The sequence below is a fragment of the Thermochaetoides thermophila genome, assembly GCF_000221225.1.
Source record: "Thermochaetoides thermophila DSM 1495 unplaced genomic scaffold scf7180000011822, whole genome shotgun sequence".
In the NCBI taxonomy this organism is placed as follows: Eukaryota; Fungi; Ascomycota; class Sordariomycetes; order Sordariales; family Chaetomiaceae; genus Thermochaetoides; species Thermochaetoides thermophila.
Window position 1 is genome coordinate 16,581 of NW_006383038.1, and position 23,748 is coordinate 40,328.

General features: G+C 55.9%; 7 protein-coding genes across 7 annotated transcripts; 2 read left to right on the forward strand and 5 right to left on the reverse strand.

The window, feature by feature from the left end:
• Positions 1-627: 627 nt before the first annotated feature.
• Positions 628-7,709, reverse strand: CTHT_0064610 (uncharacterized protein; the record flags this gene model as incomplete). The annotated part of the gene is made up of 14 exons (XM_006696702.1): positions 628-714; positions 983-1,243; positions 1,292-1,453; positions 1,652-1,990; positions 2,180-2,494; positions 2,566-3,007; positions 3,070-3,470; positions 3,534-3,772; positions 4,046-4,209; positions 4,580-4,599; positions 5,034-5,141; positions 5,413-5,548; positions 5,978-6,626; positions 6,689-7,709. 14 exons carry the CDS (start codon positions 7,707-7,709, stop codon positions 628-630), a joined length of 4,344 nt encoding a protein of 1,447 aa, XP_006696765.1.
• A 1,556-nt stretch (positions 7,710-9,265) lies between these two features.
• Positions 9,266-10,494, reverse strand: CTHT_0064620 (cinnamyl-alcohol dehydrogenase-like protein; the record flags this gene model as incomplete). Its single annotated transcript, XM_006696703.1, has 4 exons — positions 9,266-9,784; positions 10,186-10,294; positions 10,362-10,410; positions 10,458-10,494. The coding sequence occupies 4 exons, from the start codon at positions 10,492-10,494 to the stop codon at positions 9,266-9,268; spliced, it is 714 nt and encodes a 237-aa protein (XP_006696766.1).
• A 220-nt stretch (positions 10,495-10,714) lies between these two features.
• On the forward strand, positions 10,715-12,022 carry CTHT_0064630 (uncharacterized protein; the record flags this gene model as incomplete). The annotated part of the gene is made up of 1 exon (XM_006696704.1): positions 10,715-12,022. One exon carries the CDS (start codon positions 10,715-10,717, stop codon positions 12,020-12,022), a length of 1,308 nt encoding a protein of 435 aa, XP_006696767.1.
• A 219-nt stretch (positions 12,023-12,241) lies between these two features.
• On the reverse strand, positions 12,242-13,075 carry CTHT_0064640 (uncharacterized protein; the record flags this gene model as incomplete). The annotated part of the gene is made up of 3 exons (XM_006696705.1): positions 12,242-12,288; positions 12,352-12,569; positions 12,627-13,075. The coding sequence occupies 3 exons, from the start codon at positions 13,073-13,075 to the stop codon at positions 12,242-12,244; spliced, it is 714 nt and encodes a 237-aa protein (XP_006696768.1).
• Positions 13,076-14,036: 961 nt separating this feature from the next.
• CTHT_0064650 (uncharacterized protein) lies at positions 14,037-14,929 on the forward strand (the record flags this gene model as incomplete). The annotated part of the gene is made up of 2 exons (XM_006696706.1): positions 14,037-14,835; positions 14,886-14,929. 2 exons carry the CDS (start codon positions 14,037-14,039, stop codon positions 14,927-14,929), a joined length of 843 nt encoding a protein of 280 aa, XP_006696769.1.
• Positions 14,930-18,589: 3,660 nt separating this feature from the next.
• CTHT_0064660 (uncharacterized protein) lies at positions 18,590-19,717 on the reverse strand (the record flags this gene model as incomplete). The annotated part of the gene is made up of 2 exons (XM_006696707.1): positions 18,590-19,207; positions 19,583-19,717. The coding sequence occupies 2 exons, from the start codon at positions 19,715-19,717 to the stop codon at positions 18,590-18,592; spliced, it is 753 nt and encodes a 250-aa protein (XP_006696770.1).
• A 1,223-nt stretch (positions 19,718-20,940) lies between these two features.
• CTHT_0064670 (uncharacterized protein) lies at positions 20,941-23,324 on the reverse strand (the record flags this gene model as incomplete). Its single annotated transcript, XM_006696708.1, has 4 exons — positions 20,941-21,022; positions 21,105-22,962; positions 23,023-23,188; positions 23,277-23,324. The coding sequence occupies 4 exons, from the start codon at positions 23,322-23,324 to the stop codon at positions 20,941-20,943; spliced, it is 2,154 nt and encodes a 717-aa protein (XP_006696771.1).
• Positions 23,325-23,748: the final 424 nt, after the last annotated feature.

Consider the following 23,748-nt stretch of genomic DNA (forward strand, 5'->3'; position numbering starts at 1 on the left):
GTTGAGGTCGCATGAGAATCGATGAGTAACGTTATTGGTCGTAAGGAGTGTTAGGGAAGATGGGAGAGGGAGAAAGTGTGGGAGGAGAGTGAGGACTCGAGTACGCAGTCTGCAGTTTAGGCAGACGTTGCTCGGGTCCGCGACGCAGGTAAATATGCCAAGCCGCATCTGATTGGGCAGAATCGTTAACCATTTGCAAGGGTCAACAACGGGTCCTGCACGTAGTGGAATCTACACCCCACGACCAATTAATCGACCAGGACACAGCATACACGGTCCGCACACCCAGCGCGTCTCTCTTCCCTTGGAATATCTTTGTCTTTTTCAGCAGCTGCACGCTTCGTGTCAGATATTGTCCATTTGTGATCTATCTTTCGTACCATGGACCTGACAGTTCTGGGAAATTTCTGGAAACAAGCCGTGCTCCTCTTGAGAGAAGTTATTCTATTTTTTCGACCGGATCCACCCCTGAGGGTGATAGGTCGTGCCCACGGTGACGGCGGGCAATAGCTACTAAAACTAACCTATATACAAGCAACACCGGAGGAAAAGCCTGCACTGAGGCAAAACCGGTGTAAGCCAAAGGGGGGGTGGGGGGGGTTGTGTGTCCTGGATTGAATGGGAGGTTCACACTTGTACGAACCCGGGGATGTGAATCTCCAGCTCCGACACCGACTCCGACGAGTCGGTGTCGGGGTCGATGCCCCTGTGGGACTGGGGTCGCGTACGTAGGGGGAGGTGAAGGGGTCTCAACGTTGGGATAAGGCGCCCAGTGGCGGCATCCCAGGCTTGGCCCCAAAGTTCGATCTGGGAGGCCCTGGACCTGAATAGTTGGAAAGAGGTCCGGAACGCCCTCGGGTCCAGCCTGCCCGCGAGCGGGTTGTTAAAGGTAGCGAGGGGGCAGGAGAAGAAGTGGCCTCTAGACACTGCTCTGCCTCAGGGGCACTCCTTTAGCGCCCCCCCGGGGGTGGTTAAATCGCACGTGGTATTCTGAGAAGTTGCCATGGCCCGAAGCCTCCGCTGGCCAGCGGGAGAGACACTGCCGGGAGAACCTTTCGAGGAAGGGCTTGGCTGTGTGTCCATCCCAAAGGGCCGACGCAGGCTTGTTAGCCCGCCACCATCCACGCATATCTGGGGGAGGCACTCGGCGTCTCTTGGGGGCGTCGAGGGGGAGGCCGAGCCACACCCTGACGCCTAGGCGTTTGGGCTCCCACTGGGGCCTAGCCCCGAGGCCAGAAGCTGCCTGATGCAAACGGGACCAACAGCGGTAAGGGGGTTGGACAAGCCTTACATGCAGAGGGTGATTAGCCGGTAACATCTCGACCCGGCTTCTCCACCGTGCCCGCTCCCTGTCAAGCAGGTGCTCCGGGTAAAACCAGCCAGCCACCAGAGCCACGGGGTCGGTATCGTTCTCCACACCGGGAAAATCGCTCTCAGAGCCGCGTTTGCAACCCTGGCGAGAGATGACAAAACCGTCGCGAGTATGGATGGAATTAGGCGACCGTTAGCCCCGGCCCTAGTCGGGCCTGTATCGAGTTGTACCATGCCGTACAGGAGAGAGGTGGTGACGACTGCGTTGAAAATATTGGGGCCTGCCAATGGGGGGAAGGCCCCGAAGGCTCGTGTTGGATAGGCGTTTGATCAAGCCTACCACCGAGGCCGTCGCCGATGCTCTGGCAGCAGCGTGAGTTACAGGGCTGAGCTTGGGGTTTAGCGAGACTCCTAGCCACTTGATGGACTTTCTCGGGGAGAGGGACACTCCCTCGACCTGAGTTGAGATCCTCGCGGGGTCTATCCTACTTCGCTTCGCCCGGGCCCCGCGGGGAGGGATGTAGAGGACCTCCGTCTTGCTTGGGTCGATCCTGAGGCCGAGCTCCCGGGCCTTAGCGCATAACTGACTGACCCTAAGGGAGGCATGGTGGGCCAGTTGAATCGGGTGCTTACTCCAGGACAGTTGCGCATGGTCGTCCATGTACATAAACGAAGACCCCTGTTGTGAGGGGGTTATGATTGGCAGAGAGTACAGGAAGAACAGTATTAGGGACCATGGGGGCCCTTGCGGGAGGCCCGAGTCCGACTGAAAACTAAATTGTGCCCATTGGAAGGGAAAACGGCGGTCCTGGCAAAAATCGGCTGCTGCCTCGCGCAGCTAGCGTGGCCAACCTTGGTCTGCCAGAACCTCGCGGAGGATCGGCGGTTGGACAAAGGGGTAGGCTGAGTCCACATCCAGGGTGACCAGGAGCCCATGGTAGCCTTGCCTCGACATGGTCTCCGCGTCGTGTACGAGCGCCTGGACAAGGTCCAGTGCGGACCTGGATGGGACAGCCCCCGCGACGTCTGGGGGGAGAAGCCCCGAGTTTAGCGCCGCTGCCGTCATTCTTCGGGCCAGAAGCCTCTCTACACCTTTGCCGAAAGTCGACAGTAGGGTGATCGGCCGCCAGCCCTTGTACGATCGGGGATCCCTCCCGGGTTTTGAGAGGGTGACCACTGTCGCCTGTTTAAAGGCCTTGGGGAAAGCTCCCATTTTATGCAGCCCTCGGCGATGGCCCGGGCAGCTGGGCGCACGAGCTCCCAAGCATGTCTGAGAAAGGCCAGGGGCACTCCATCGAGGCCGGGTGTGTTTGATGTGGCTCCGAGGAAGGCGTCCCTGAGCTCGTCGTCGCTGGACGGGTCGGCGAGCCTCGCTGCCCACTCAGGGGGAAGACGAGGACCGAGCCAAACCGGGCGAGGACCCTCTTGGGCCCCTGCGGGGCGGAAGGCTTGTGTAGCGAGGTAAGCCGCCATCCGCTCCGTATCCGAGATCACCCTCCCGTCCACGACCAAGACGGTGGGTCGGTCGTCCGAATGATCGAAGCGCCATCTCAGTATCTTGCCCCACTCCGCCGGGGTCGAGGCCGAGGAAACTTTCTCCCTGTAGAAGTTTACCTTAGCCTCCTTACAGAGCTTGTGATAGACTATGGGGTCGATCTCCCTAGCCGTAGCCAGCACCTCCGACCACCAGGGAGCGCTTTTCGTGTGTTTGTCGGGGCGGATCGAAAACGGCCTGCCACCCCGGCAAGGGTATCGAACACATCCCACGCGAACTGCTCGAGCTCCTCCCGGGAGTCAAAGGTAACCGGAGCTGGGGGGAGGAGAGACTTCAGTAGATGGGCTACCTCTTCGAAACGGGCCTTAGGGAGACGTTTGGGTGGGGGCAGGCGGCTTGGGGAACGGCTGGGGATCGAAACGAGCAGCGCGCGGTGATCGGAGGCCCAGTGGGCGAACTCTGCGAAGGCTCGGGCCGGGCCAAGGGCGAGGTCAATGACTCCGCCTCCGCGATGCGTAGGGCCTTCCGGGTTGAGGATGTGCAGTCCCCTCGTGGCGATCCACGTCCTGACCATGTCGCCCTTAGGGTTGGGGCATGCACGAGGGTCCCAGTCCGGGTGATGGGCATTGAAGTCTCCCACTACAATGAAAGAGTTGGGATCGATCTGAAGAGAGCGAGGGGTACGTCAAGAGTCAATGGCGATGTCGAAATTGGGATGTAGATAGACGTTGACTATAGTGATCCCTTGGAGGGATACGGTAACTAACCCGTGTTCGGGAGCGGTTGGGGCCGAGACCAGGAGCCGCCGGTCAACGTAGATCGCGGCCCTGGTGGCTCTGTCGTCGATAGCGTAAAGTGTGAAACCTGGGTGACGTCGAACTCTGCCGAAGAGAACCGGAGGCTCCTGGACGCACACCACCTGATACCGGTGTCTCACTGCCCTTTGGAGGACACCGTCGATGTTGGCTAGGGACCTTTGTACGTTAGCTGAGATAATCTTACAGGTCCGACTCATCACTGGAGTCTAGGCTGGTTCTGACGACAATGCAGTCCTCAATATGTTCCTCCTGCTTGGGCTCCGCCTGGGCGGCAGGGCGGGCCCTTTTGAGAGAAGTTGCTCACTTCATACAATCCCTTCGAGTGATTCCGCGTTGACACAACGACCGGTGCTGCGTCAACAAAATCACCTCGTGCGCCCAAGGGGATGGTGCAATTGAAGTGCGTTGCGCCTGAAAGAACCTGCTATGGCCCAGCAGATTGCCTGTTCAAATTCGGCCCACTCCACCTCATTCCCCTGGTCTTTAATCAGCTTAACCCCTACTTCTCCCGCTTGGGCCAGCAGGTACAAGCTACTCAACCGGTCTTCGACCAGCACAACCTCCCACCTTCCCCGCTTGGACCAGCTGGATCAGCGGGCACAAGCTACGCACGAGGTTTTCCCCGGAAAGGGGGGTTTCCCCGCTCAATGTACTCGGTAACTTATTGCCCGCCGTCGCGGGCACGACCAGAGTACCTAGATAGGGTAGATAGTGGTCAAAAATATACATACATACACACCTCTTGCACCCAATAAGTACCCAGTGAGACGAAGTAGGGAAGTTGTGGGATCAAAATTCCACGCATCATTGCATTGGCAATTGCAGGGCACGCCGAATGGGCAATCCCAGGAGTTCGTTGGCATCTGGATTTGAATTTGAATTCTATTTTTCGACTGGCTCCACCCGTGAGGGTCCTAGGTCGTGCTCACGGCGACGGCGAGCAAAAGCTACATACTGGACTATGTAAATGTTGCACTGCGGAAAAATCCTGCGTCGAGGATAAAATTCGTGAGAGCAAAGAGGAAGGAAGGGTGAGGGTTTTGCCAAGGTTGGGACGGGGCTACCCCCGTGCGGCTTGGGAATTTGGATCTCCAACTCAGACAGTGACTCAGAAGAGTCAATGTCAAGCTCTCTATCTCTGTAGTGTTGGGCTCAAGCACGGAGGAGGGGTCCGGGGGATCGCAGCGTCAATATGGGTTGCCCCATGGCAGCATTGAAGGCTTGGCCTTGGGGCTCGATCTGGTAGGCCTCAGATCTGAACAGTTGGAAGGAGGACCAGAAGGCTTTCGGGTCCAGCCTCCCCGCGAGCGTGTTGTTGAAGCAAGGGGGCAAGAAGAGAAGTGGTCTTTAGATAGCACTCGGCCACAAAGGCACTCTTTGGTCGCCTCTGGGGGATGGTTAGACTGTACGTGGTACTCCAGGAAATCACCATGGCCTGAGGCCTCCGCAAGCCAGGGAGAGGCATTGCCGGGAAAATCTCTCAAGAAAGGATTTGGCCGTATGTCCGTCCCAGCGGGCTGAGGGGGACCTGTTAGCTTGCCACTAGCTCCTCATATCCGGGGAAGGCACCTGACATTTCCTTGGGGCTTCAGGGGAGAGGCCGAGACCACACCCGGTACCTGGGCATCGGGGCTCCCATTGGGGCCGGGCCCCTAGACCTGATGCTGCTTGGTGCAGACGGGACCAGCCGCGGTAGGGGATCGGGAGAGCCTAGCCTGCAGGGGGTGGTTGGCCGGTAACATCTCGGCACGGCATATCCACCGAGCTCGCTCTCTATCCAGCAGATACTCCGGGTACAGGCCGGCCAGCCACCATAGCCACGGGGTTGGGATCGTCCTCCACGCCGGAAATATCACTCTGAGAGCCGCATTTGCAACCGGTTGGCATCTTATTGCTGGTCTCGGACACCTTACCTGACTCCTTGCTGCAGTGCCAATGTGGTTTCGTCCTTCCGGCAGTGAAGTACCTAGGCACTGGTTAATCGAAGCTCCTGCAATGCTTGTACAATCGCATCCACTCACAATTACCAATCTGTCTGCTGTCGTCCAGGGTATAATCCAGCTCTTGATTTGGCGACTATCCGAGGACTCTCCTTATTTTATCGTGGCTTATCTTCTCCACTTGCCACGCTCGGCGGCACGTAATTTGGTATCATATCACGCTGGCGGTGTTGAATCCCGGGCCGCCCGAGATGGAAACACTGTCTTTATGTAAAACGCAGTATGCATTGTTCAGCATTATAATTACTATGCAAGTACAAGTCGCGCAACCAACGCCGATACAACATCGTTTCAAAGGGGTATCACTTCATCTAAAACGACAACCATCGCCAATTCATCCAAGACCTACTTACTTCTCGGACTTTCCCCTCCACTCCATGATTTCCTTTGTGCTGGGCAAAAAGAGCTCTGAGTCTCCCTTCCCGCTGGTCAGCCCGCGGAGCGATGAGACATACTCACCGCGCTTCTGGATGAGAAAGGCCAGGGCGAGTGTGGGCTGAACATTGCGCTTAGTCGACGTCGTGTGTCGCCGGCGGCCTTTTATCCTATTTTCCTCTGCCGTATGCATTTCTTGATGAAACAGTGCTCGAGAAACTGCGGAGGCAAGCTGCCGGGCGTGGGCCTCGTGGATAGTCCCATGGGCGTCCAGCAAGACTTCGGCAAACAACGTCAACAACAGTTTGGTCAGATTGCGGGCAGGCGTGGACAGTCGGTTGAGCGCTTCCGTCCAAAAGTCGAGACCAGTCTCGACACGTGGACAAGACGGTTCAATTGCGCCATACTGCTTGCCAAGCAAGATCCATGATTTGAAAACCGACGCGGGAATCAAAGGCTTTGGTAATTCCTCAAGGAACAAAAGCACGAGTCGCGCAGCGTCATGTACAGTGTAATCGTAATCCTCGAAGCGAAAGTGCAGGCCGTATGATGGGGCCTGGTTGAATAGCGCTTTGAGCGCGGCGATGTTCGCAGGGTCACCGGGAGAGAGAAATACGTCCCGGTGTGCTTCCATTAACGTTAGAAGTTCCATATCAATCACAACAAGTGCCAAGGGCGTTGAAGCTCACCATTGGCTCGTATAAATTCGCAACACTTGTACACGCAAGTCGGATATGTGCGGTACGAGGTACTGCGGCCTTTGTGCAATATCCTGATCTTCATGGGCGCAAGGCGCACGCTCTCCTTCAAGTCGACACCAAACACAGTCGGGGCTTTGTCATCAGGTACCCAAGGCATGCGCAACAACTTCGAAATACGGTTGGGCTCGGATGGCAGCGGTAGCGGCATCTCTGAGGATTTTTGCGCGCTAGTTCGAAGCCGAAACAGCTTCACTGGTCCCGAAGTCTGTGAGCCATTCTCAAGCGACTTGATGCTCTGCGGGGCGCTCTCTGCGGTAGGAAGCCTGACGCCCTCGGAGCTTTCTGCAAAGGAAATCTCGGTTGGGGTCATCGATGCCCCGTCATCAATGTCTTCGTCTCCAGCAGGAACCATACTGATCGGCTCAAACGCTCCTAGATGGAGGTCGGGAAGACTAAGTTGGGTGAGTGGCAGGAAGAGGTCGTCGAGGTTGGGTGTTCCAGGATCTTCGGAGCAGGTCGAGAGGGACAGAGTGGTGTCGCTCTCGCACACCAGGTCAGGCACGTCACATGGGTGGGCACAAGGAAACCGTGATATCCTGCAAAACGTTATTGTCGTTGCTGATTGGGGTGACGCTGAGGCCAGGAGCGGGGGCGATAGTTTTGCCGGGTCTTGCAACGTCAAGGTTGGATCGCTAGCTACGGTCGAGATCCTTGGGTCCGGGCGATCCGCGCTGCTGCCAGCATCATGATTTTGGGTGGAGGTGTGATGGATATTGCTGGTGAACTCGTGGATCCCTTCATCTCGGCCAACGTATTTGACCGTCTGCACCGAGCTGCGCTGGCTGTCGTGGGCGTGTTGTGTCTTGAGGGCTGATGCGTGGCGGCAGAGTTCGACGACCGAGTCCCGGGAAGAGCTTGAAGATTGTGGGCCGCCCGCAACGGCCCCCCACCTGTTCCACGCGACAAGCTGGTCGCGCAGGTCATCGTCTAGGACCAGATTGATACTCATGATTGCAACGTTGCAATTTCCGGGTCTGGCGGTCTGTCACAACATGCTTTGCTAATGACCATGTCTGCAGTCAGTTGTCGACATGTGGTCAAGGCACTCTGCCTATATGCTCAGTATACGTAACGATAGAGATGAGTCCCCGAAAGCTGAGGAGTTGGAGGGCGTGGTGGTCAAGGCGGAAGACACGGAAAGGCTCGATATAAATCGAGCCCCTGTAAGGGGGTGCCCAGGGCCGGAGAATCACGGCAAACAGCTGTGTCGGTGGGAGGGTTGAACTGTCAATGTTCGGGTCCTGAAATCCGATCTCAAATCGGAGGTAGCTTGGAAAGGAAAGACTGTTGCTGCACGCACAGACTAGCGAGCGCATGGATTTTGAATGCGGGGGGAGCGCCGGCACTTTGGCGAACTAAGATAGGCGTCAAGATGTTGAAGCCGAGACTCGAAGACGCTGTTGCTCGGCTGCACCATCCTGCATTTCGAGCCGTGCCTTAATGCCCACCATCACGGCTCCTTCTCCCTCCTGTCGCTCCACAGCCGCCCCCTCCGAACATTTTGGCTACTTTTGTACTCGTCATTGTGCCTGGTGCTGTCTACAATCGCCCGACTAAGCCACCCACGTCACTACAGCAAGGGAACACTGAAACGGACGCCTCCAGTTCCACCAGCCTAAGCTAGTTTCAGGATTAACGTTGCGAGCCTACGATACGCCCTAAGAGAAAATCTTGAATCTGCTCAACGGCCAGCCCAGAACGGGGGAGTTCAAAAGGCTGTTTGACATATCTGACTAATGTCTCCTCTCCTGGCGCTATCGTTATATACTTGGTACGGGCATTTGTTGCGAGTTTGAACGCGCAGCACCCAGTAGTTATCACCCGTCAACACCCATGCTGCTCTGTTTACGATGCGTGATGCCAATCGCTGACTTGCTTCCGCCCGTCGCAAGTAACGGGCAGCCGGGCGTTGCACAAACAGCTGTCAACCATGGTTTGGTGGCCCAACACCAGTATTTAGCAATTGAGCGAGCCGATGGCTTCCTGGCACAGGGTGACAAGTCCAGTGCCTCTCCCCATGTTGATCAGGATCGCCTCATAAGCTTCCTTACAGTCGGGGCGTTATCTGCACTCTGCATGGAACATGTTCAGGTGCAGCCTTCCCAGGTTAGCTTTGAGATGCGGGGCACTGGAGGTCCAATTGCGCTGAAACAAGGATCATGGCACAGCAAGCTGACGGCATGACGTCTGAGCTGTGCAGCCCTGGTCATCGTAATGATCCTCAAGCGAGCCGACCTCGGCTAGAAACCCAGACAGATTGTCAAATAACACCTAGTGTAATTGCGCAGATCTTGATGTTCTTTTTAGAAACACGCCAAGTCAAACACCTGCGTTAGCTTCGGAGCTTTGATTAAGAATGGCACAGCAGCATCGATCCTTCGACCCCGGGCTTTCAATAGCTCAAGTCACATGCACTGAAACTCCGTTCAAGAACAAGAGTCGCCGACTAAAGAACGCTGGTTGGTTAATCCATGCACCTAATGGAGAGGTCTTGCTCATGCCTCGCTACACTCTCTCAAATTCCAAGATCGACCTGACGGTGTCGACGACGCTCTCTTCCAAGCTCGTGTACTCGATCCCCAGCACCTCCCTCGACCGCCGATTGTCGAACTTCCAGTGGTTTTCTGGGAAATCGTCTGTGACTGTGGTTTCCTCAGGCAGCCGGTTCTTCAACTCTGGAAAGTGCTGTCGGACGATCTGCACTAGCCGAGGGTTCGAAAAGAAGCCGCCAACCACGTAAAACCGCTTTCCCCCTGCCTCCGGCACTGTCAGTGCACGCACGTGTGCCAATGCAACGTCTCGCACGTCAACAAAGGTGAAGACGGGATAGGTTGCCGGTACACCCAGCTCGCACCAATGGCCATGCACGAGGTCGCGTATCCGGTGGTTGGACGTGTTGAGTGCTTCCAGGCCGGCTAGGCTACGAGGGATCGGTCCGAACGTGTACGTGTTGTTGATGGCGACGAGGTCAAAGCCCGGAGATTCGACTGCCACAAATTTCCACGCCGCCGACTCGGCAAAAGTCTAGCTCGTTATTAGCAGAAGATACAATTAAAGTCGGAGAACTGGTCTGAAACTGTCTCACTTTACTGGCTGGGTACGTGTACCTCTGATCCATCGCCATCTCCCACGTCACATTGCACCAGCTCGACTCGTTATACACTGCTGGATGTTGTGGCGGATCGCCAACCTGAAGCATTGCTGCAGAGGAGGACGTGACCACGACACGCTTGACCGATGGTGCATGTTTTTTAATAGATCGCAATATCCCCGTTGTTCCTTTGATGGCTGGATCAAGACAATCGTGCACAGGGTCATTGAAGTGCAGCTTGTACGGCGATGCTGTATGAACAACATAGGCAAACTTGGCAACTTTGACAGCCTAACTCGTCAGTTGGAGTTGACTCGAGCCTTGCAGTGCTTACCTCATCGAAGGCGCCTTCTTCAGCAACGTCCTCGACCACAACATACGAGACGCGGGTGCGCAGGCTCTCGCGGGTCGACTCTAGAATTCGCTGCCCTTTTTCCGGGGATCTTGCCGTCACCACCACCTCATAGCTGTTGAGTCAGTTTTGATCATGTTGTTTCGTTCGTGACATACCCATGATCCAGTAGACAGTCGAGAACGTGCGATGCGATGAAGCCCGTTCCTCCTGCACTTGTCAGCCATGCCGTAGCGAGAGATAGCGATCCTTACCTGTCAACAACACTTTCTCGCCGGCCTCTTTGGTCATGTTGACTTGTCAGCCTGTGGCTTTCATGGAAAACAGTCGTCAAGACAGGAGAGAACCTGAAGTCTAAGGCAGGCCGAGGGGGTGCGATATGTGTTACACGGAAGGAAGGCCTAAGGTAGCTGACGGACTCCCCACTCGAGACCGAGACTTAACCCCGGCACTTTCATCAAGAACAAGCGACCCTGTTAACAGTTCATCGCACTATGCAATTTATCCAGCCATGACCGATAGCAGCAAATCGGAGTTTCACGTCGCCATCATCGGCGCCGGCATTACCGGCGTCAACTTAGCCCTCGCACTCCTGCATCGGGGTGTGCGTTACACTATATACGAGCGCTCGCCGGGCTATCGTGAGATCGGCGCGGGAATCGGCTTTAGCCCAAACGCGGAGCGAGCCATGCTCAGGATTCATCCTGAAGTGTTGCCAGCCTTCAAGCGTGTGGCCAATCCAAACGGCAAGGACTACTTCCAGTGGATTGACGGTTGTCGCCCCGATGACCTCCTGCTGTGTCGTCTGTTCGTTGGTGAGAATGGCTTTCAGGGCGGTCGCCGCCAGGACATTCTCGAAGAATGGGCCAAGCTAGTGCCCCGGGATACCGTGCAATTTGGAAAGGAGATCCGAGACATCGAGGAACCGGAGAAGGGTCCCTTGACATTACACTTCCAGGACGGTAGCACCGCCCATGCCTCTGTCGTTGTCGGTTGTGATGGTATCCGCTCGCGCGTTCGCCAACTCATCTTGCCGCCTGGCTCACCGGCTGCACATGCCTCATACACGGCAAAGTACTGCTTTCGTGCCCTGGCCCCAATGTCCGCTGCGGTGGCCTCCCTAGGACCTTACAAGCCGTCCACCCGCTTCATGTACATCGGCCCCGGCGCGCACATCATCACTTACCCTGTCGGCAATAACACTCAACTCAATATGCTTGCTGTCGTGTCCGAGAACGGCTCTCCCGACCCATCACGCTGGCCACTCGCCCCGGGTAGCCATCACACCGCACCGAGCGTACGCGAGGAACTCGAACGCGCATTCACCGAAGAGTGCGGCTTCTACAGCCATACAGTACACAAAATTGTACGACTCTTTCCCGAGCGCCTCGACAAGTGGGCCATCTTTGACATGGCTGAAAACCCAGCCCCGCAATACCATCGAGGCAGGATCTGCATAGCGGGAGATGCCGCACATGCGTCTGGTCCACATCTTGGAGCTGGTGCTGGTATGGGCATTGAGGATGCACTGGTACTGAGTGAAGTGATTGCCAGAGCAGCAGGAGGGGGCGAATGGTTAGTCGAAAAAGCACTTGAGGCATTCAATTCACTGAGGTACGAACGTACCCAAGAGGTCGTCCATATGACGCGTGAGTCGTGTGAGCTGTTTCACTGGCGCAGGCCCGAAGTCTCTGGCGACCCACAAAAGTTTGTCGCCGAGATGGAGAGGCTGTTTCATCGGGTTTGGCACTATGACATTGAAGAGGCTATCAGGCAGGCGTTGTCAATCGTGGAGGGCCACAAGGCCGGTCGTCTTTGACGGTTTGTTAAACTGGCATACACATAAGGCTTTCTGTTGACATTAACAACAATAAACATACATCATAACTTCCAAGCTGTGTGCAATCAGGCTCCAATATGTGTTCCTGTTTGATGACTCAACGAGTCAAAGAACTCTTCCTCATGCAACAGCGCTGGTCGAAGTTGAAGTGTCACAAAACGCTTACCTCAATCACCCACCAGTCGGACAACTTCATCCTCATCCCCATCTCCAGTTCCCTTTCAGATAGTCTTTGTCATAAGGGTCTGAAGTACAAGGATCGCCGTAAGCATCCATTTGTATGGCTCCTTATGATATAGGGATCTTACCAGTTTCGGTCGAGCATTTCTTTAGACGTTCAAGCAGATTGACAAGATCACGGTAAACTGGAGTCGGCGAGGAATCATCTTTGGCTTCATGTTGCTGAGTCACCATTAATTGTGAAGTCGAAGTTGGGGACCGCTCCGTCGTTGAGGTCACTTCGCTTGGTGTCGGTTGCATCATTGCGTCATCGCTGGCCTCCGACGCTGCTTCATCATTGGCAAAGCTGGTGCATGGGAATTTAGCTTTTAGCAGTTCCTCAATATGCACTTCCCAAACACACGATAGAAACAGTTTCACCAATGATCCTCCATTGGTATAGTCCGTTAGGTTGCGCTCAACCTGAAGACTTGACGGGTTCTGCAATGCAGCTTTGATGCAAACCTTAACAAATCCTGGAAACCACACGTCATCACCAACAGATGTGGGATACGAAATCTTTGCGGCATCAAAGAGCTCGAATGGGCTAAATTTGGCGGCCAATGACTCGAGTTCTTCCCGGGCCAGCACTTCTAGACCAGGAAGAACATACGTCCGCGCAAGAGCGTAGATCTCCAGCAACAATGCTAACTTCTGCTGGGGAGGGGGTCCATTGTTTGAGCCATGTCCATGACAGTCAAGACTGCCACAGTAGAGGTAGTTGACGAGAGCGTGACCAGCTTGGTAAGATGTCGAGGGTAAATCGATCTTGTGATCCCACTGCTTTACTGCCTGCAGTTCCTCCTTTAACATTGGGATACGGAAGAGGATATCCCGATGGATTTTAAGGCATTTCTGATGCTGAAATTTAATCTCGACGAGCGGACTGCTGAACCACCTTCAGAATTGTCAGCATTTATTGACAGTTAAGACTGCAAGGTAAGTGTCGTCGCGTTGCCAGTAATGATTCAACCTACGATACGAAACCCGGGATAATGTGTTGCTGGTGATTAAGTGAGCCCATATTTGACATAACTTCGCTCGTATGCTCATGGAATACGAAAGAACTCGAAGTTCCAGAACAAATTGGAGAAGAATAAAGCGAGCTTGTTGCGCGCGCTCCATTTATTGTTCAGGAATGCAAACAGCTACCTGTAACCACCTGCGTTTGCTGCAAGTACTTAGCCGTACTGCATGAGGGCTTTGAGTGGATACTTGTAAAGCAACCACTTATTTATTTGTATTTTTTGACCGCTTCGCCACTGAGGGTACTAAGTCATTGTCCACGGCGCCCGGCGAGCAAGAGTATCCAAAATACATTGAATACAGGTGCTTACTCTTATCGATAGGTGAGCAAGCATCAGTTGTTGGAGCCATGGATGCTTCCGTCATGTCTGACATCATCTTCGTTCCATTCGCAGTGAATGCAGAATATCGTTGGCAAATGGGATTTTGCGGATCGCGTTTCATTGTTGGAACGCAGCAGGGTAGAATATGTACCCGTCTTTTTTTCACCCGGGAGCATAAATTAAACATCGCGGCAGTGCTGACAGACAACCCACGTTTCGAGGACCGTCATTAGGTGGCATTGCCAAGTCCGCTAGGCACCAGAATTGACCATTTTGCACTTGCTTCTTGGCGCGCGCCCTGTAAGCGTGAAGCTTTTAAGCTAGTATATAACTGAGTTTTTATCTCGAGTTCTCGAGCTCTCTTGAGAACTTTCAATTTTCATTTCACCTACGTACTCGTGTTATTCACCTCAACATTGACCATCATGGATAAATCCACACCACCACCATCCCTTCCCCATTTGTCGGCTCCGCCTCCGGACTATGATCCTGCCCCTCCTTCTCTTCCTGATCCAGATGAGATCCTCCCGCCAGCAATATTGACCCTCCACGGCCGCTTCATCTACCCGGTCCAGCCGTGCGGCACGCCGTCGTCAAATCCTCTCTACCAGCTCTCGCGCGCTATCCACGCACAGGGCCGCGCGACCGAGTCCATTGACTTCCAGCGTCTCGATTACCGCGTACACAACAGCGATGGCTTGGTGGGGCCCTCAGTGACGCACCGCGCGCGCGACGTCTACACGCTACTTCACCGACCACCGATGTTCGATTACGTGCCGCTCGACGCGCGCATTGCGCCGCCGACGACGAATCTGAAGCGTAACATGGGTCAACTAAAGGTGCTGGTGAGTCTCTGGGCACCATACCTGCCTGGGAAGAAGAAGTTTCGCGTGGTGCGTGTGCCGCCCGAGGATGACCAGGCGATATGGCGTCTGCGCGGAGACAAGGAGAAGCTGAAGGAGAAAAATTGGGAGACGGTGTTTCAGTTGAGCAGAGAGCATGACAAGGAATGGTGCTGGCACGATTCCGAGGGTAGATTGTTAGCGAGACAGATGGAGCAAGTCAGGAAGGCAGGTGAAACTGAGGAGACGGAGCAAGAGCACCAGCTGCGCATCTTAGTGCCGCTTCCTCGGAAGGAGATGGATGCCCTGGTCGCATTGTGGTGCTTGTGGATGTGGCATCTCCACGTCGAGGCCACGCCTGTGAAGAAGACGCTGGATGATGGTAAGTGCTGGCTCCAAGACCGAGTAATAATATGGGGCTGACAGCCACAGTGCGGCGAATCATGGCTGCGGCGCCCGGTGTGTGGAGATATTAGGGATCCGCGAGAGATAAGGAGGCTTAACGAAGTTAGGTTGACCTCAACCTGAGACCCAGAATACCACATCAATTCACTGATGTTCGGTAATGCAGTCAGCCACGGGCATGTGCCGTCCCGTCTCCAGAGAGCCATCCTCTGCGGGCCTAATCCACTCTTAAAGACCTAAACTCATGTCAGTTCAAATGACTTATCTGTTTCTTCCTTCCCTGGGGGTTTAAGTAGAGGGTTCACTTGCAAAGAGCATTCAAATATCTGTAACTTAAAGCAAGATAACATACGTATCTTAACAGTATTGAATTGAATTAAATTCTATTTTTCAACCGATCCCACCCCTGAGGGTGCTAGGTCGTATCCACGATGACGGCGGACAATAGCTACCTCTTAACCTACATACATGTAACACCGGGGAAGACCCGCGCTGCGGCAAAACTAGTGTGGATTAGGGGGAAGGCATGCAGGGGGTTGTGTGTCGTGGGTCCGGGGGGGGGGCGCCAGTCTCGCGCGATCCCGGGGATATGAATCTAGCTGTGACACCGGCTCGGCCGAGTCGCTATCGGGGTTGCTGCCCACATGGGGCCGGGGTTGGGCACGCAGAGGGGAGCCGGGAGGGGGCGCCACGTCGGGATGGGGAGCCCGTAGCGGTGTCCCAGGCCTGGCCTCAGAGCTCGATCTGGAAGGTCCTGGACCTGAAGAGTTGGAAGGAGAACCGGAAAGCTCTCGGGTCCAGCCTATCAGCAAGTGGGTTGTTGAAGGTGGTGAGGGGACAGGAGAAGAAATGGCTCCTGAACATGACCCTGCCGCAGGGGCTCTCCTTTATCGCCTCCAGGGGGTAGTTGAACCGCACATGGTAGTCCAGGCTATCGCCGTGGCCCGAGGCCTCCGCTAGCCAGCGGGAGAGGCACTGTCGGGAGAAGCTCTCGAGGTAGGGCTTCGCTGTGTGCCCGTCCCAGGGGGGTTTGTTAGCCTGCCACCACCCACGCATGTCTGGAGGGGCCACGCGTCGTCTCTTAAGGGGAGTCGGGGGGTGCGACTAGCTTGGCCGCCCACTCGGAGAGGCGGGGCCGGACCAGGTTGGCCAGGGGCTCTCCTGCGCCCCCGCAGGACGGAAGGCTTGGGTGGCCAGGTAAGCGGCTACCTGCTCTGTACCCGAGATCACCCTTCCGTCAACGACCATCACCGTTGGGCAGGTTGTCTGTGGGGCCAGAACTAAGTATTCTGCCCTACTTCGCCGGGGACGAGGCCGAGGCGACCTTCCCTGTAAAAACTCACCCTGGCCTTCTCACAAAGGTTGCGGTAGACTATGGGGTCCGTCTCCCTAGCGGTAGCCAGCACCTCCGACCACCAGGGGGGAAGCTGCTCGGGGGACGGCTCGGTATGGAGACCACCATCGCCGGTGGTCCGAGGCCCAGTGGGCCCACTCCGTAAAAGCTCTAACCGGGCCGAGGGCCAAAGTCGATGACCCCACCGCTGCGATGTGTTAGCCCCCCCGGGCTGTGGATGAAGCGGCCCCTGGCTGCTATCCAAGCCCTCAGTTTGGGCAGGTGCGGGAGTCCCAGTCGGGGTGATGGGTGTTGAAATTTTCTACCACCACTGTAGTGTCGGGGTCAATGTGGAGGGACCGTAGGCTGTGCCATGTTTCAATAGCGATATCAATGTTTGGATGTAGGTAAACGTTGACGATGGTAAGTCCTTGCAGTGAGACTGAGACTATGCCGTGCTCGGGGGAAAAGGGGCAGATGCTGAGAATCGGTGGTCGACATAGACCACAGCTCTGGTCGCCCCGTCGTTAGCCCGGTGGAGGAGCCGTGTCGAGGGGCTGCCAGCCGACCACCCCTTCAGGTCCGACTTCGCCGATCCCCTACCAAGGCTGGTCTCGCCTACATCAGGCGGCAGCGGGTCTCGGGGCCCAGCCCCGATGGAAGTCGCGTCGCATGGGACCTAGAACGTGGTTTGGTCTCCCTCCAAACCCCCCGAAAAGGCGCCGGTACCCTTCCCAGATATGAAGAGCTGGTGGCGCGCCAACAAGTCTCCGTCGGCCTGTTGGGACGGGCACACAGCGAAGCCGTTTCCAGAGAGCTTTTCCCCGCAATACCTCGCGCGATGGCTTGCAGAGGCCTCAGGCAACGGTGAATTCGTGGAGTACCACGTGCGGTTTTAACACCCTCCTGGGGCGTTCAAGGAGTGCCCATGCGGCCAACTGGTGTCTAAAGGCCACTTATTTTCTTGTCCACTCACCAAGTTTAACAACCCGCTAGCAGAGAGACTCGATACTAGGGCTTTCTGGTTCTCTTTCAACCGTTCCCATCTAGAGCCTCCCAGATCGAGCTCCTTGGTCAAGCGTTCGACGCGTCCACAGGACAACCCATTCCGACGTTACGGTCCCCTCGTTCCCCCTTTCGCGTGCGGGTCCAGCGCTACGAAGACAGGGAGCCCGACACCGACTCGGAGGAGTCGGTATCGAAGCTGGAGATCCAAATCCCACTTGCTCTGCGGGAGTAGGTCTCTGCCCCTCCCGAGTATCCATTTCCCCCCCTCCTCCCCCCTCCCTCCGCTACCTTCTTCCGCACAGGTTTTCCCCCTCTCGGGTTTTTTTCCCAGTGTGACATGTATATAGTAGTGTAGCTATTGCTCGCCGTCGTCGTGAGCACGACCCAGCGCCCCCGGGGGTGAAGCCGGTCGAAAATATATTCCAAAATCCAAATCCAAGCCCCGTCGTTAACGGCGTACAGGGTAAAGCCGGGATGCCTCCTTACCTTGCCGAAAAAGACTGGGGGCTTCTGGATACAGACCACTTGATAACGATGCCTAACTGCCCTCTGTAAGACACCGTCGATGTTGGCCAGGGACCTTTGGACGTTGGCTGAGATAACTGTACAGGTCCGAGTCATTGTCTGAGTCAAGGCCCGTCCTGACTACTATGCAGTCTTCCGTGTGGTTCCCTTGACCGTCGGCGTCCTGGGCCCGGGGGGGGGGGGCGGATTGGTGGGGACCGGGCGCCTGGGACCCGGACCCCTCAGCCTGACCCTCCTGGTGTGCTCTGTCTCTTTCTCCTTGCGGAGCTCGGACCACTTCTTTAAAAGGAAGCGCGCTGTCTCGGAGCTCCAGAAGGCATCTAGAACCACTGGGGTGGACGCCAGCCTGTTCTCCCAGAGGCGGGTACCCGAAATTCACCAGCTGGGAGAAGTCGCAGCATTTCTTGTCGATGACGCTAGACCTCTCTTTGATCACTGGCTCTTCTGGCCATCTGGAGGCCGCTAGGGTGAATGCCTTCCGAAGCCTGTTGCGGACTTCTTCCCTGGGGATGGGGGACCCTCGGCCTGCCGCCGCCCCCAGAGCGGGGTGTTGAGTTGGCCGGGGCTCCGGGGTTGGTGGGAGAGGCGTTTGGGCCCTGGATACCGGAGTCCGGGCCAGTTTCCCTTACCTCTGATTGCAGGGGCTCCGAAGCCCTTCGGTAAGGGCTTGTGGGGCGTCGGGCAGGTCACCCTCGTCCCAGTTGGCCGGGGTCAGCGAGCTTTTTGGGGCCCCAGAGGGTGCGTCGTGGCGGGACGGTTGGGGAGGGCGCGGGCGATGGAAGTTAGAGGCTGCTTCTTCGGGCAGCCCTATATACCGCCTGGCCGGCCTTTCTAACGGCCTTCCGCTGAGCGCCTGTGAGCTTTATCACCCTGCCTTGCCAGATCCTCGGCTTATCGGGGCAGTCTTGGTGCCCGGGTCTGGCGGGCTGAGGCAATTAGGGCATTGGGGGAGCGCGAGGTGTTGAGTGTGGTTGTGGAGGGGGCCGCCGCACTCCCCGCAACGGGCGCTCGAGCGGCGCTTGTCTTTATGATGGAAGCCGAAATAGCTTCCACAAGTATGGATCCTTACTTTGCGTTTCAGGAGAATAAATGGGTCAGAGTCGAAGATCATGAACGGTGTGACTTTCTTGGTGAGGACCACAAGGTATGCTCTTGGTGTGTCCCTCACTGCGTGTATGCTGAGTTTCTTCTTAGTGACAGCCTCGACCTCGTCAGCGATCAAAGGGTAGGTGTGCCTGCGGCTACCGTCATGTGCTAAGATGTACTCCGGGACGTTCTTCACAAGATAAGCGTAGGTCGGCATCTCCAAATCGATGCGACAGTTGAGCTCCCTGGCTTTAGCGGCAAACGGTTCACGGAGCTCAGGGTGGGATACCTCGATCGCAAAGCCGGAATTCACAGGGTAAACCTTGACTATGTCGCGCCTTGGGAAGTTGAGCCTCTCGACTAAGAGGGTGATAATACCGGCTGGGGTGGCCTTCTGCTAGTCTGGGTGGCTCTGTCGACCCTGAGGAAGACACGACGGCTGGGTCCCTCCGAAGCCGCTTCATACCTCGCTGTGAGGGACTCAGGATTGCCCGTCTGTGAGGGTCTAGTTGGTTGGGGGCTGCCCGTCCCGTGGTTGCTGCCTGGGCGTATGAACGTGGTACACCTTGGTTGGCTGGGGTGGCCGAACTCTGTGTCGCGGTCGCCGATGTCGGGTTTTGAGAGGGTTAGAGCGGATTCTGCGGGATTCTAATGGGCTCCGGGGGCGAAGGGGGAGGAGGTGAGACCGGCGTCCCCTGGGCCAGCGTGGCCTGAATGAGAAAGAGTGAAACTTCGAAATAATGGGCTTTCCGATCTTCTTCTCCAGGCTCACTTCAAGTTTTCGCTCGACGTCCTCGACGACTCGCAGGAGTTTCTCGGTGACGGAGATAACGGTGTTGAGCTCCTTCAACTTCTCCTCGCGGGCCCTTTTAAGAGCAGCGAGAACGACCGCGCTCGAGGGGGCCATCTCGGAGAGGATGCTCGAGAGCCTTGGTGTTCAGTATCAAATCGCTCAGGTTAACCACTCCTGATTGGTTTATCCCAACGTCGCCTCCTCTGATTGGCTGGATCTAGGAATCAGAGGAAGAAAACAGGGAACGGTTGGTATCTTAACAGTAGTGCGCTGCATAATTAAAGGTGTAGGCATTGAACTTGCCCTCGGGAACTTCCGTCGTAGCGATGTGAAAGGTCTATTGCACACGTAAGGTAAAACAGTCTTCGGTGTCCCCATGTACAAGACAATGAATAAGCGTGTTAAAACAAGACTAAGCATCAGGTATGACTGAGCCTTTCCTATGGTCAGAACAATCCATTATTGTTAACTATATCTCTATTCCCTTTACACATGCGACAAGATCCGTGCCAGTGATGTGGCCCCTTTTGCTCTGACATGATCCTCCCATCCGTACTTGATTGCCCTCCAGCCCTTGAGTTTAACAATACAACGATATCAAACCCAGAAAGCAGCCAAAACAACAAAGTAATGTATAGGTTCCATGTTCGACACATGTTTCGGTTCTTCAAGTTGAGCCAAGCAATTTCCACAGAACCATCAGTAAGCTCCAATCCATCTCACGGAGAGAACGGCGACCTTTATGACCGAAGCGGGGGAGACTAGGATCAGAGTTGGATTGAAGTTGGATGGACGTGGGGACAGCTCCATGTCTCGATACATGGCCATGGACCAACGGCTTAAAAGAACGACAAACAAACAAACAAACAATGTGAATGATGAGCCCACGGAGAGCTGGTTAACGTCGATGTCGTGCAGCATGCAACCATTAAGAATCATGTGTTTTCATGCAGGCGATCCGTTTCTGGCAAGGTCGCACCCTCTCGACAGGACGGTGCAGCGTTAATGCAACTGATGTTGGCTTAGCCAGGCTGAGAGCAAACGAGGCCTCCTGCGAATCGACTGGAGTCGGGTTGCATCATGCTGCGATGAAGTCCTTGCGATGCGTTAGCGTTTGAGATGGAGGAGGAGCCCTGTCCCTGATTGGCCACTACCCCAACCAGCTGATCACTCCAACGGTCCCACATGGTCGTGAGGTCGTAGTGTTGGCTCTTGACAGCATCATGACAAGGTCATCTATGGGGCTTTAAATGGACCTCGCGATACCCAACCACCCTGGGCGACATACTCAGGCAGCTAGCTGTCTATCTAGATCTGTCCTCCTACCCGGTCATGCCTCAAATCAAGGTTTCACGAACGTTGCGCACCGTCAGAATAGTCCCCATAAACGTGACTGTGTGCATGATGTCCGCTTCCTGACTGCGTTGAGTAGCCGGTGTCTGTGACCGAGTAGCTGTCCCAGCCCTGTCGTGGGCTGGGCTGCGTTAACGAATGTGTGTACCCGCTTTGGCTGTGCGAACTGTGCGGCACAGGAGCAGGCAGGCCATAGGGAGATGGCAGGCTGTGGGTAGTTCGATGATCGTAGACGACCGGCAGCGATGACATACGCAGGCTGCTTCCAGCGACCGGTGAGTTTGGCTTAAGCTTCGGTGCCGGGCCATAAGCCGGAGGCCACGTGGATGACGTACCGGCCAGAGAGCGGGGACTTGTGAGAGAATCGTGATGTCCATAGCCTGAAGGATCTGTAGTGGCTGTCGAAGTCGACGAGACGGGCGTCGGGGGAAGCCCGGAGTACGGTCCAGGCATCGATCCATGCGCTGAGCCAGGAGGAATAATGGGCCCGGTAGAGGCGCTGTACTTGGAGATGATTTTGTGTAGAGCTCCAGCTAAGTCCTTCCACTGAAATACCTTAACGTCCTTCTCGATGTTGCGAGGTTTGGGGTTTCCAAAGCCCATGATGACCTTGAAGAATTCTTCGCTCTCAGGCCTTGACTTGCTGACAGTGGCCGGGCGAAAGCCTTCAAGGTTTCGGCGGATACGGTTCTTCTCGTCGACACCAAAGCGGTTGGGCGCAGCGAGCAGCTGTTCAAGTAAGTGAATCGTGTCGACTGATGTAACAAAGCAAGCCTGCTTCTCCTCCCACCAGATGCAGCTGATGCAAATGCTGTGGGGTGGACGGTCGGCCGGGCTGACTGCCTTGAAGCTGACTGTCAAAACGTTGCCCTGCTGTTGTTTGCGAAACAACACCAGCCGACGCTTGTTCTCCCACTCCTCGTGCGTCCAGCCCTCTGCCATCGTCGACAAATCGCCGAGGATCTTGAGAGTAGCCTTCTCGTGGTATACTCCGTAACCCCCATATCCGGTTGGCTGAGTCAACGTGCTAGTGCGGATCAGCTGAGGGGTTTGGGGGCTTGTATGTTGCATCGATGTCAGCGGTGGCCTAGACAGAGGGGCGTGGATACTGTGACTGAGTGAGGAGCCAGTCGACCCGCGAAGGGCGTCCATTTGACTGCCGTACATCCATCCAGCAGGCTGTGGCGAGCGCAGAACGGGAGGAGCGCGCGAGCAGTGGTCAGTATAAGAAGGAGTGCGATAAGACGGAAGCATACTCGAGCTGCTCTGGTATGCAGAAGACGTTGCTGAAAACTCGGAGTGTACCTGGGCTTGGGGCTGAACCTGTGCCGTGCTAGGAGTAGATACGCTTGGCGAGAAAGAGTAGGCGCCAGCACTCGAGTCCTCGGGCAGTACGCCGTGCTGAACAAGTGGACTGGCACTCTTGGGCGGTGCTTGTGAGTCTTGATGCTGCGGGCTAGCTCTAGCCCCTGAAGTCCTTGCTTTTGGGGATCCCAACTCAGGGGGGCTGCTGCCATCCGACGCACCGCTCGGTGCTGTGTTGTAAGAAAAGACACCGATATTTGTCGCTCGAGCGAGCACCTCGCCGCTGGAGCTCTCTAAAAGCAACGATACCGGCACGTTGCTCAGCGATGGACAGGCTGTGCTCAGGAACTGCGGGGCGTCGGCGGTGACCGCGTAGGTGCAGAGACCGTTGCCCTCGCGCGACTCCCTCACCACATGGGTGCTGCACTTTTGGGAGCCAAAGTACAGCGATGCAAACGTCGTAGACGTGTTGAGCGTGCTGCCGACGAGATCGTAATCACACGTTAGCCGTACCGTGACCTTGGTGCCGGCACTGCCGGAGCTCGGCAGACAAGAAAGAACATTAACGCTCAATGGGGCGACCGGGGCAAGATACTGGCTGGTCGCACTGTTGGCCGCAAAGGCCATCTGGTTGATCTGCGAGCCATTCTCCTGGGCCGAGAAGGACTGAGAGTACTGAGAATACTGCGAATCTGCATATCCTGAACCGGTCAGCCGTAGCCAGTCAACTCGACAGTAGGATTAGGTGTCCGGGGACCTACCGTGCAGCTGGGACTGGGCCTTGTACGCAGACATGGGCAGCAGGCCAGGGGGGCACCCCCCGAGGTCGCCTGCGCGGGCTTCCTCCTCGAGTCGAAGCGTGAGCGTCTCGGGCGATTCGACGTGGTCGTCGTCCACTATGATTGTTCGCTGGGGATGATAGTCCGGCTGCAGCAAGCGTGAGCGATGTTTTAACTTTTCAATGACTGGTTCTGGTTCTGATTCTGGTTCTGGCGTCTGCGTAGTGCGTACTCACCTCATACACCTTGTACAGCGGCTGCTGCTGGACCTTGGCTGCAGACATCAAGATGAGTTTCTTTGATGGGGCCCTGTCAAGAGGGTGGAAGTGAGAATGTGCTATGACACGACTGAACACGAGTGTGAGACAGTCCGCTGCTGATGGAGATCGTGTCGGGCTGATTATACTTATCAGTCAGATAAGCCCTGGGAGAAGGCATTGACCAGCTAAAAACTGGGGCCAAGGATCGGAGGGTCCTACCTTCTGTGACCAACTGGAAAACTTGACTCAACCCCGATCCTGAGATGATCCTGACCTTGAAGAAGGTACGTCTAAGATTTAGACTGCTGCCTGTGTGGTGGAGAGATCGTCTGTATCGTCGGGCTGGACCTGTTCCTGCTCTGGGTTGCGTTACGCTAGGAACCTCTCTTCTTCAATGTCCGCGCTCAAAGAGCAAACTGCAAATGTCGGTCAGCAGGCATTGCCAGGC